Source organism: Artibeus jamaicensis, unplaced genomic scaffold (genome assembly GCF_021234435.1).
Source record: "Artibeus jamaicensis isolate MK-2021 breed Jamaican fruit bat unplaced genomic scaffold, CSHL_Jam_final scaffold_1964, whole genome shotgun sequence".
NCBI lineage: Eukaryota > Metazoa > Chordata > Mammalia > Chiroptera > Phyllostomidae > Artibeus > Artibeus jamaicensis.
The window spans coordinates 23,543,342-23,555,888 of record NW_026522030.1 but is presented as its reverse complement, the minus strand read 5'-3'; the positions used below and the strand labels follow the sequence as shown (position 1 = coordinate 23,555,888).

Here is a 12,547-nt window from a genome sequence, read left to right as displayed (position 1 = left end):
AAATTAAAGGCCTCTTTTCTCTCGTTGCCTTTTTGTTGTATTTTTCATTTTTATCGAAGCAATGAATACACAGAATAACAAATCAAACAGTAGTAAACAGCGTGGTACAAAAAGAAACAGTCTTCTAGCTTTTCTTATCACCTGGTCCCACAGCCTAGAGATAACTTCTTTTAGTTGTTTTGTGGGGTTTTTTCAGTTTATTGAAGTATCATTGACAAATACAATTGTAAGATATCTAAAGTATACACTGTGGTGATTTGATATATGATTGCAGTGTGACAGGATTCGCACCATCTAGTCAATTAAAACATCCATCATTCATATTTCTCTCTCTCTCTCTCTCTAGGATACTGAAGTTCTACTCTCAGCAAATTCTAACTGTAAAATACAGTGTTAGCAACCGTGGTCACCATGGGTACATTAGATGCATAGTTCATTCAGTCGTTTCAGCTTTCAGTTTTTGGAGTGATTATCACGGTGCCACTGATCAACATTTCTCAACATAGTGGGTCATGAGATTCATTTCGAGGGTCCTGACTGACCCTCTGAAATGGGTTGGGGTGGATCGGAGTGCAGTGGGAAATATCAAGGTCTACTTCCTGTCAAGCAGTTCTGCAACACTTGTGTTTCACTTATAAATATGGACATGCACACAGCCACCCCGTAAAAAATGCATACAGGGTGGGGAGACACACGTAGGCTGACCATTGTTCACGTGGAGAATAATACCCTAATTAACAAATAACACTACGAGGATGAACCCTGTTTCTCGTCCTCACAGCCGTGAGCCTCGTCGGCCCCGCCCTGTAGTCCTCCTCAGCATCTATCAGCAGAAAGTTTAAACCTGCAGCTCAGTGTCCTGTGCCCAGCGACTTCGGTTCTCTTCCGTGAAAGACAGCAACCTGTTGTCTTCCTGGCATGAAAAAGAGGGCTTCTGCTCCTCTCTTTAGATCTAAGTTGTAGCTTTCATACTCATTCCTCTACTCTTACTCTGTCAACTGCAACAGCGTCTCTTGTCGTAACTCGTAAGGTGAGCACGTCACGCCTCACCTTGCCTGCTTCAGAGCAGCCGACATCTTCCCACCAGTGTCCCCGCCGTCGTATGGGCCCCAAGGTCCATGTCTGCGTGACCAGAAGCACATGGGTGTCCCCAGCCTCGGTCCCAGTGTCACATCACAGAGCCCAGCCAGCTGCAGGGAGGGGGACCTCTGCAAGGTCGCCGGAACTGCCTGGCCCTTCCTGCCGTGGAAACACCCCTGATGCGGCTACCGCTCTTCCCTTAGGTTTGGGAATGATCTGCACATTTCGAACAAGCTGTTTGTTCTGGACGCGGGGGCTTCTGGGTCTAAGGACATGAAAGTACTTCGAAATCACCTGCAAGAAATACGGAGCCAGATCGTCTCGGTGAGTGTACCTGGGAAGGGCAGGAACCTGGGTCTCTGCCCAGCCCATCAGCGACCCCGCGAGTTGGGTACCTTTGTCCTGCCCTCTGGTGTGGCTCCGTTTTCTGCACACACAGTGCGAGTCAGCTGCATGGGCGTGCGTTTATCCTAAGAAAGAGCAGAAGAAGAAGGAGATGGCTGCGAGGTGAAGGGGTTGGGGTGGACGGGGTGTAGGGAGTTATGACAGTTTTAGTGGTTTGTTTAAAAGTGAAATTGCTTTTGACAAATTACAAAAGCAATTCAGGAGTGACTTGTGAAGGACCATAGGATTTCACCCATACGTAGGATATGAAAAGAAACCAACAAACAATCACACAAAACGAAGAGACAGAGTCACAGACACAACAGAAGTGGTTACCAGAGGAGACGGGAGCTGCTGCTCTCCCATCACCAGGCTCCACCTCAGGCATGCTTGTGCAATTTTCCGGGTCCCTCTCCTCCCACGAAACTGCTCGAAGCCCTTTCTGATGGGCCCCACCAAGGCCCAGTCAGCAGCAGGAGTAGTCTGGTGGAGCCTCAGAGGAGCTCCGTCCCAGAAGCCTCTGGGTAACGATCAGGAACAGCGGTCTGTGAAGGGTTCCCTGTGCCTCCCCACCAGGTGGGGTTGGGGCCTGTGCACACCAGGCTACAGGACGTCTGTGGCCTTGGATGTGGCATGTTGTCTGCTTCGCACACACACCCTCGACTCCTGAGGGCAGGCAGTTGGGGGTTTTGCTTTTGTTTCTTGTTGGTTTTGGGGGGTTTGATTTTTTGGGAGGTATCTCTTGAGTACAGAGTGGAATTTTGCTGACCTAAAAGCTGTGACCCACGAGTGGACTGACGAATGAATGATGCAGTGCGGTGTGGATTTTAATTAAAAGGTGTGGTCAAGTCGATGAGTCCGTAGCATAGACTAATTTATTTAACCAAAACTCATTTTAAGCCAATTACCAAGAATTCGTCCAAACGGAAACCGTATTTCAACAACAGTCCCCACGAACATCCGGCCTCCCCCACCCCCCGCGTCCCCACAGCTGTAAAGTGACCTGTCCCGCCTGCACGCCCCAGGTCTGCCCTCCGATGACTCACCTGTGTGAGAAAATCATCTCCACGCTGCCTTCCTGGAGGAAGCTCAACGGGCCCAACCAGCTGATGTCGCTGCAGCAGTTCGTGTATGACGTGCAGGACCAGCTGAACCCCCTGGCCAGCGAGGAGGACCTCAGGTGCATAGCGCAGCAGCTGCACAGCGCCGGCGAGGTAAGGGCCCTGCGAGCCCCGGCGCGGCCCGGAGGCATCGCATTGGGGTGAGGCTGGCCTCACAGAGTTTGGGAGCTTGCCCTCTCGGTGTTTTGGAACAGTGTGAGAAGGATAGGTGTTCATTCCTCTTTGACTCCTGGTCCAATTCACCTGTGAAGCCTCCTAGTCTTGGAATTTTATTTGTCGGGAGTTTTTTGATTACTGATTAAATCAGGATGACAGAAATCTGAACAGACTGACTACTAGAAACAAAATTCAGTCTTGGAAGACTGTTCCTAGAAATGTATCCATTTCTTCTAGGTTGTCAAATTTGTCAGTGTAGAAATTGCTCATACTGTTCCCTTACAATCCTTTTTATTTCTGTTGTGGGTTTTTTTTTATTTCTGTTGTGTCTCTTCCCTTTTCTTTCTGTATAATTTGGACTCTTTCTCTTCTTTTTGCTCTTGTTTTTCTTGATGAATCTGACTAACAGTTTACCTATTCTATTTATCTCTTCGAAGAACCAGCTCTTAGTTTCATTGGTCTTCTCTGTTGCTTTGTTTTTGGTTGGGTTTTATTTTTGGTTTCTAGTTCATTTCTGCTCTGATCTTTATTATTTCCTTCCTTCTACCCACTTTGGGCTTTTTTGTTTGTTTCTAGTTTCTTTAGGCGTCAGTTCAGATTGTTTACTTGAGACTTCTCTTGTTTCTGGAGGTAGGCTTCTTATACTGTGAATTTCCATCTTAGAATTACTTTTGCTGTGTCCCAGATTTTAGGTTACTGTTAACATTTTCATTTGGTTCAGTGTTTTTTATTTCCTCCTTGGTTTCTTCATTAACCCATTGACTGTATAATAGCATGTTGTTTAGCCTTCATGTGTTTATATTTTACTCTAGTTTTCTTCTTGTAATAGATTTTTAGTTTTATATGGTTGTGATCTGAAAATATGCTTGATGTGATTTCAGTCCTGAATTTACTAAGACTTATTTTGTGGCCCAACATGTGGTCTGCCTGGAAAACGTTCCGTGCACACTTGAAAAGAATATGTATTCTGCTGATTCGGAGTGAAATATTCTGTAAATATCTGTTAATCCATATGATCCAGTGTGTCATTTAAGGCCACCCTTTCTTCGTGGATTTCTTTCCGGGTGACCTCTGCACTGATATAAGTGGGTTGTCACAGTTCTCCTACTAGTATTGTAACACTCTCGGCCTCTCCCTTTATGCGTGTTCAGATTTGTTTTATGTATTTGGATTCTCCTATGTTTGGTGCCTAGATGTTCACAGATGTTACCATCCTCTTGTTGGGTTGATCCCTTTATTATTATGTGATGCTCATCTTTGTCTCTTGTCCCAGGCTTTGTTTTAAAGCCCATTTTGTTTGATATAAGTATTGCTACCCCAGCTTTTTACATTTTCCTTTGCCTGAAATATCTCTTTCCATCCATTCATTTTCAGTCTTTGTGTGTCCTTTGATCTGAAGTCAGTCTCTTGCCTAGAACACGCACGAGTCTTGTTTTTTTATCTATTCAGCCACCCTGTGTCTTTGGATTAGCGCGTTTAGTGCATTTACATTTAAAGTAATTATGGATAGGTGTGTATGTATTGCATACATTATTGTTTTCCGGTTGATTTTGTAGATCTCTGTTTCTTCTTCTCTTGCTCTCTTTTCTTTTTTTTAACTTTATTTATTTTATTTTATAGACAGAGGGGAAGGAAAGAAGGAAGGAAGGGAGGGAGGGAGGGAGGGAGGGAGGGAGGGAGATAAACACTGATGTGGGAGAGAAACACTGATCAGTTGCCTCCCGCACGCCCCAACCAGGGGCCAGCCACAACCCAGGCACGTGCCCCCACCAGAATCGAACCGACAACCCTTTGAGCCACACCAGCCAGGGTGCTTTTTTAGTTGATGGTCACTGAAGTTCGAACACATTCTAAAAGCATTACACTTTTTACTCACCCACCCCAGTTATGTTTTTCAGATATTTTACATCTTTTGTGTGTATGTATCTATGTCCCTTAATTCGTTACTATAGTTACACATGCTCTTTCTACTTTTGTCTTTTGCCCTTTGTACTAGCTTTAGAATTAGTTGACCCACTGCATTTACTAGATAGTTGTCTTAGCGAGATTTCTTTTTCCTTCCCTATCTTCTCTTATTTTTAGTTTTGACCTTTTTCTCTTAGAGAAGTCCTTCTAAATTTCTTGTAATGCTGGTCTGGTGGCATGAGCTCCTCTCACTTTTGCTTGTCTGGGAAACTCTCCTGTGATTCTGAGTGACAACCTTGCTGGGCGAAGTGCTCCTCATTGTAGGCCTTCCCTGCCCCACGTTGCGTGTCTCATGCCAGTCCCCTCTAGCCTTCACAGTTGCTGGTGACAAATCGGTTGATAGTCTTATAGGAGATCCTTTGTACCTTACTAGCAGCTTTTAAGATTCTCTCCTAATCTTCAGTTTTCGGTGTTTTTATTTTGATGTGTCTTGGTGTGGACCTATTAGGGTTCATTTGTTTGGGACTCTCTGTGTTTCCTGGACTTGGATGTCTGTTTCCTTCACCAGGTTGGTGAAGTTTTCAGCCATTGTTTTTCTTTTATTTTGGGGGGGAGGGGGAGAGGAGGGTGGATTTTTTTCTTTTCATTGGCCAGCCATTCTTTTTTTTTTTTTTTTTTTTTTTTTTCAAAATTTCATTTATTTATTTATTTTTATAGAGAGGGGAAGTAGAGAAAAAGAGAGAGAGAGAAACATCAATGTGTGGTTGCCACTGAAGCACCCCCCTACTGGGGACCTGGCCCACAACGCAGGCATGTGCCCTGACTGGTCATCGAACCAGCAACCCTTTGATTCACAGGCCGGCTCTCAGTCCACTGAGCCACACCAGCCAGGGCACCAACTTTTGGATTTTGAGGGAACAGATGTGACTGGTAAAGCTAAGGTCCTCTCTGACCATCACCTCGGTCTCATTCCTCACTCCCCCGTGCGAAGGCTAATCACTGTCGTGGCAGCAGTCCTTCTAGAACTTTTTTATGTACGTATGTTAAAAATTTAGAGTGTAGTATAACATTCTAAGTCTTTTTTTTTTAATTGAAAGCCTTCAAAGAAGTTGAGAGAATAGTACAACAAATCCTCATATACTCTGCACTTAAATTAACCAGTTGTCTACATTTTGCTACATTTGCTTTTATGCCTCTCTTCTATTTATTTTCCTACTTACTTTGCAAACATGACATTTCACCCCTAAGTAATTTAGCCTGTATCGCCCAAAGAGAGGACATTTTCCCACATAACCTCAGTATAGTGAACTATCACACTCTGGACACATAGTATTGATATAATACTGTTATTGAATATATAGTCCTTATTCAGATGTTTGCTACTTATGCCAAAAATTTTTGTATAGCTCTTTTTGCTTATTTATGTATTTGGGGGGATAGAATCCAGCCAAAAATCACTCATTCCATTTGGCTAGCTGCCATTTCTCACCTTTTTTTGTATTGTTTTTTCATTGCACTGACCTTTCTCCCCCTCCCCCCTTAATTTACTACAGTAGAACCTCACAGGGTCTCAATTTAGTTTTGTGGGGGGTTTTTTACCTGCTTCTTCATTTTTTGACCTGCTTCTTCTGAGCTGAGAAGGGGTGGTTTTGGGGTTTTTTTTAAGTTGTTTGGATTGACTTTGGAGAGAGAAGGGGAGAGAACTGCCGATGGGCCCTTTCACCCACCCACGCACTCATTGGTTCATCCCTGCACTGTGCCCTGTCTGGGGACGGAACCTAACCCTGGCCTATCCGAATGACACTCCCACCCACTGAGTAACTGGCCAGGGCTACACTGACCATTTTTAAAAGTCTGTGGTCTTTTCAAAGTGTCTCGTACAACCTCCTCAAGCTGGTTTTCCGGCACAGTCGTTGATTTCTGAGACCCAGCCGTCTGGACGCTCTGAGCAGCTTGCGCCTCTGTTCACTTAGGTTTCTGTGTGTGACCTCTCGTTGTCCCCCGGCAGATCAACATCATGCAGAGCGAAACAGTCCAGGACGTGCTGCTCCTGGACCCCCGCTGGCTCTGCACCAACGTCCTTGGGAGGCTGCTGTCCGTGGAGACCCCACGGGCCCTGCACCATTACCGGGGCCGCTACACCGTGGAGGACATCCAGCGCCTGGTGCCCGACAGTGACGTGGAAGAGCTGCTGCAGATTCTGGATGCCATGGACATCTGCGCCCGGGACCTGAGCAATGGGACCATGGTGGACGTCCCCGCCCTGATCAAGACGGACAATCTCCACCGCTCCTGGACAGATGAGGAGGACGAGGTGATGGTCTACGGCGGTGTACGCATTGTCCCCGTGGAGCACCTCACCCCCTTCCCCTGTGGCATCTTTCACAAGGTCCAGGTGAACCTCTGCCGGTGGATCCACCAACAGAGCACCGAGGGAGATGCAGACATTCGCCTATGGGTGAGCGGCTGCAAGATAGCCAACCGCGGGGCTGAGCTGCTGGTGCTCCTGGTCAACCACGGCCAGGGCATCGAGGTCCAGGTACGTGGGCTGGAGACCGAAAAGATCAAGTGCTGCCTCCTGCTGGACTCGGTGTGCAGCACCATCGAGAACGTCATGGCCACCACGCTGCCCGGACTGCTGACCGTGAAGCATTACCTGAGCCCCCAGCAGCTGAGGGAGCACCACGAGCCTGTCATGATCTACCAGCCGCGCGACTTCTTCCGGGCGCAGACCCTGAAGGAGACCTCGCTGACCAACACCATGGGCGGGTACAAGGAAAGCTTCAGCAGCATCATGTGCCTCGGGTGTCACGACATCTACTCACAGGCCAGCCTAGGCATGGACATCCACGCGTCGGATCTGAACCTCCTGACCCGGAGGAAACTTAGTCGGCTGCTGGACCCGCCCGATCCTATGGGGAAGGACTGGTGCCTTCTCGCCATGAACTTGGGCCTCCCTGACCTTGTGGCAAAGTACAACACCAATAGTGGGGCTCCCAAGGAGTTCCTCCCAAGCCCAGTCCATGCCCTGCTTCGGGAATGGACCTCCTACCCCGATAGCACAGTTGGCATCCTCATGTCCAAACTGCGGGAGCTGGGGCGCCGGGATGCGGCAGACTTTCTCCTGAAGGCGTCCTCTGTGTTCAAAATCAACCTCGATGGCAATGGCCAGGAGGCCTATGCCTCAAGCTGCAACAGCGGCACATCTTATAATTCCATTAGCTCGGTCGTGTCCAGGTGAGGGCAGCTTTGGCTCGGGCAGGGTGTCTTCAAACTGCAGAAGCAGGGGGGATGTGGCCCCCGCGTTTCCCATCAGAGATTCTGGGTGCATCCCTTCCTATGCCCATGTACTGGAGGACGCCACCCTCCCTCCCACTGCACCTGTTTCTCTGCTACTCCCTCCCCCTCACACATTCCATCGTGAGTGAATGGTCTTTCTAGCTTAAGAGCTGACCATACCTCTTCCTTTGGCCATTTGAAAAGCTAGCGTCCCTCCTCTCCATGTTCTGGAATCCGCCTCTCAGCCTCTAGTACCTTGCTTCTTACGGATAATTTTATTGGAACTCCTAACTTTTCAGTGAAAAATTTTTAACTATTATATTGATTGTCCTTTAAATAAAAAGCGCACATTTATCCAAAATGTGCATTTCTTAAACTCTTTTCTTTGGTTATATATCATGTCCTCAGCTTATCTTTTTTATATTTATAGGAAAACCCCTCATGTATGGACTCCCACTGTATGATTTATAAATAGACAATATGTGAGTGCCTTTTGCAGACGAGGGTGTGTTTGAGATCATCCAAGTCAGCCAGGAGCTGTCACGAAGGAAACGCTCCCTCTCTGTCCCTTGCTGTGTGCCGATCATCGCCAGAGGTGCTTCACCCTGAGGTGTGTCCCCCCCACCGGCAGTCTTGTGTTTTCTTTGGCAAGGAAAGGGGAGAAAGGAATCCTCCTCTAGAGCAATTTCATGGCCAGTGTTGTTGCCGCGATGAGACACGTGTTCATTAGCCTTTGTTTAAACGTCCATGCAAACGTCCACAAGGAAACGACAGACCGTCACGCGTTCTCAGTCCCTCCATCTCAGGGAGAAGGTTGGCTCAGCCGTAGGGCTCTGAAGCTCCGTGTGCGAATTCAAAGCCCGTGACTCGTGATTCGTGGCGGTCCGTTGTCATTCGTGCATAGCAGACGGTTTCCCACGTTGAGATCCTGTTCGATCACTTCCTGTACTTGAAGTCTAAAAAAGGAAATAAAGGAAGCAAGTTTTCTTGCAGTGCTTTTAAATTCTAATAGAGTTTTAAATTCATACGAGGGAACACATCCTAATTCTTCTGTCCTGAGAAGCATGTAATTTTAATGTTATATCATATGTATATATATATGCAGTATGTATATACATATATATTAATACAAGTATTTTTACTTAATCTATAAAATGTAGTTAAAAAGTCATTTTTCTTTTCTTTTGTTGTTTTTTTTCCTTTTTAAAAAAAAATAAACTATATTGCTTGTTGCATTAGTTTCTTGGTCTTTAATTCAAAAGGAGTCCTTTTTTTTTTTTTTTTTGCTTTGTTTTTCCTCACCACACCCCACCATGCATGGTGGGGCAGACCAATCTGATGGTGGGAAACCCAGAAACTCACTAAACCTGGGGATGAAACACCACCCAGTTTATTTAGGTGCTTCATTATGACTAAAATTGGGAATGGTTTGGGGAAGAAAAAGGAGCCCAGATGATTTTCACATTTGCTCTCACTTTAATGAAAAGCAGTTCCTTCATTTTCCCTTGGATGAGCCAAAAAGACAGGTGGAATCCTGTGGTCTCGGCAGTGGGCGAACAGGGAGTTTTCTGTCTCGATAGGAAACTGGAGGGAGCGGCTCCCTGCGGGGGCCAGAGACCTGCTGCCAGAGACACGTACTTCCTGCCCTTCCTTAAAGGTGGACCAAATCGGAACTCTGCTTTTGACTCGCACGGTAAGACACGGAAGCTCTAAGTGACAAAACCTGTATTTAGTAAAATCTCAAGACTGCTTTTTTTAAAAATGGGCAGAAAAAAAAAGATTGGAAGGAAGAAGACTAATCCTGCAAATCAAAAGATTTCCAGTTCGATCCCCAGTCAGGGCACATGCCTGATCCAGGGCACAACCAATCCATGTTTCTCTCACACATTGATGTTTCCTCTCCCTCTCTTTCTCCTTTCCTTCCCCTCTCTAAAAATAAGTAACTTTTCGTTGGAAGGAAGAAGGTTAAAATAATTAAGGATTTTCTCTGTGTTGATGGGAATGCAACTCATTTCTGTTTTGCCCAAATGGTCCACAGTAAACATGATTTACTTTTATAAATGAGGGGAATAAAGGAAGATTAACAGAATTAAATGAAAAGCTCCACAGACGTGCCTAGAAAGGATGGCCCAGCTTGAAACTGGTTGCCTTAGGAGTGTGGATCCCCCTGCGTCAATGCCCTCCTGAGTGCCAACTCCACGCTCTCTCACGTTACAACTCAGGGACATAGCACCCAGCAGTCAGAACCGGAGGTGAGAGGTTTGCTTCTGGGAGCATCTGTGTGTGGAACCCCAGGGAAGGATTCTGACTGGTCCAGCTTGGTTCACTGGGCCATCTCTCTGCAAAGCATGTTTGGGGATACAGAGTTACGTGATCGGTCTGGTCCCTGGGGCCCTGGGGAATGCTGGGAAAGGACCATTTTTTCCCAATGAAAAGTGTTGTGTGAACAGGGGAAAGAGGCAGAGGGAACATGCTAGGCAAATAATTGCAAAGAACTATACTAGCCTTCCTACTTTTGTTTCATGCAGGTGCTAGGTTGGGCACCTGTTTATAAAGTTATGGGGCCACCTGGGCCATGTTGAAGCCCAGGTGATGATCTTAGGAATCATTACAACCCACATTAGAAGAGGGCAAGGGCCGCCGGGTTCACTGTCCCATCCTGGGAAATGCCTTGTGGGAGGCATTTCAGGAGGCCACCAAGTCTGGTCAGACTGAAACTGGCAAAGCCTCCTGAAGGAGGGGAGATACCAGGCCACACCTCCTGTGGCCATGGGGCAGGAGAGAGCGCGGGAAGAGCTCTGAGACTGCGCTGCTATTGCTGGCCAGCATCCAGCGTCCTGGTTGCCAGGTGATGCCTTTTAGCACTTAAGTAGGACAGATAGTAAACCAAGGCAGGGAGGAGGAGGGAGACATGTCTCACCTGTTGACCCAGCAGTCTTGAGCCTGGTCCCATAAGACTGCCGGGCATTCCAAACAACACAAGCAAAACTGATGATACAGTTCTGGGGGAGGGGAGAGTCCTTGAGATTGGGCTTCTGAAATCATCTTACTAAGACTGCCCGGGGTCCCGAACATCCCAAGGCCTAGAAAGTGGGAGGGGGGTCCTCAGACTTCTATGTACCATTCCTACTCTCTGGGAAAGAACACACACACAAACCTGCGTTTGGGTAGTTACATCTCCCCAGGGTAAGCTGGGGCAACCACCTTTACCACCAATCAATATGAAACTCCCTCACCCCCATCCTGCCAACTGTATACGTCCTCAGAACGAAGGAGCTGATGCATCATGCCACCTGGCCTCTGGCAACCGGGACCCTGGCCACACTTGCTCTTGCTACCCCTGCTCTTGCCTTTCAACTGTACCTTGGCAAGGCCCGGTCTCTTCCATTAAAACTACCACTGATAAGCCTGTTTGCATGCTAATAGACTTGCTGTACTGCTTCAGTACAGCAAGTTTATTCTATTCTCTATTCTAATTCTTTACTGCTTCAGCAGGAAGAACCAGGGTTCTCCCATTAACAGCCACCAGGAGAATCAAAATGTGTAAGTTCTTAGGAGCCAGAAATAGAAGCCTTTGATGGGACCCTTTTTTTTTAGAGTTGCTATGAGGTGTGCTTGGGTGACATGTCTCTCATCCCCTCTGTGCTATGGCCACCCTTTGGTACCAAGTCCCACTTTGGGCTGCCCTGTGTACCCGCGGTCTCTGTGTGGACAGCAGCATTCCAGGGACCCTGAGCCTCTGTGGCGTGAGCTGGAGGGCATTTCTGGGAGCTCTGATTGGTTACGAAATCTGAATCCCGCACGTTCGTAGATAAATCAGAAAACTAGGAATTCTGGTGGTCTTGGAGAGAGGGGGTTACAACAACTGCAGGATTTCCTGAAATGATAGAGCCACATCTGACCCATGGATGTCCAGAGAACACGTGTCTACAGACACGAAAGGGGTTTTACAGAAAGTAACCGCACAGGGCGACCTGGGCGTAGTCCTAACCGGGCCAGTCCCAGTGAGTGGTCACGCCCCAGGCCTTGAACCTCATTAGTAAAAGGTTTCTGAGCCAGCCTGCATATCACTCTTGTGCATCGAGGTTAACACACCTCGACATGCCAGAGGAATCCTCTTTCTGAGAGGGTTTTGTTAACTGTCCTGCATTCCAATCCTCACCTTGCTTTCTCCTACTTTAATCTTCCTTAAGTTCTTTTCCTAACTCAAACACTGTCATTTTCTGCTTTTCAAGCAGAAACACTGTCATAGGAAGAATTTTTCTCAGTCTGTCGAGATCTCGTTTCCAGGTATATCCTCTGTTTGGCTCAAATAAACTTTTATAAAAATTATCCACAGGTTTGGACATCTCATATCTGTCCTGCATTTGTTACTTTCTTGAGTCTTGCAGGCCCCCGAGTGCACCTTCTCTCAGTGGCGGGACCACAGACAGCACAGCTGTGCTTCCTGAGAGAGCAGGGGCGTCAGCTCCCTCTCAGATGGTGGAGCCCCAGAGAGATTCTGAAGAACTGGGGCCCGTGGGCTGTTAGGAAAGAGCAGTGTTTACTCCTGGCAGTCCTTTCGAAGAAGCCTGGTTCTGGCTGAGGAGGGACCTTGACATAGACATTGGAGGGTTCTTCGG

At 47.2% G+C, this 12,547-nt stretch overlaps 1 protein-coding gene across 3 annotated transcripts in view; it reads left to right on the top strand.

The window, feature by feature from the left end:
• Positions 1-9,082, top strand: part of DAPK1 (death associated protein kinase 1) — a 172,907-nt gene extending 163,825 nt beyond the window's left edge. For all 3 annotated transcript variants that reach the window (XM_053656570.1, XM_053656568.1, XM_053656569.1), the window contains exons 24-27: positions 1,284-1,404; positions 2,490-2,678; positions 6,655-7,883; positions 8,356-9,082. In XM_053656570.1, coding sequence (XP_053512545.1) covers positions 1,284-1,404; positions 2,490-2,678; positions 6,655-7,883; positions 8,356-8,389 — 1,573 coding nt within the window. In that variant the 3' untranslated portion in view covers positions 8,390-9,082. The remainder of the gene's footprint in view (positions 1-1,283; positions 1,405-2,489; positions 2,679-6,654; positions 7,884-8,355) is intronic.
• Positions 9,083-12,547: the final 3,465 nt, after the last annotated feature.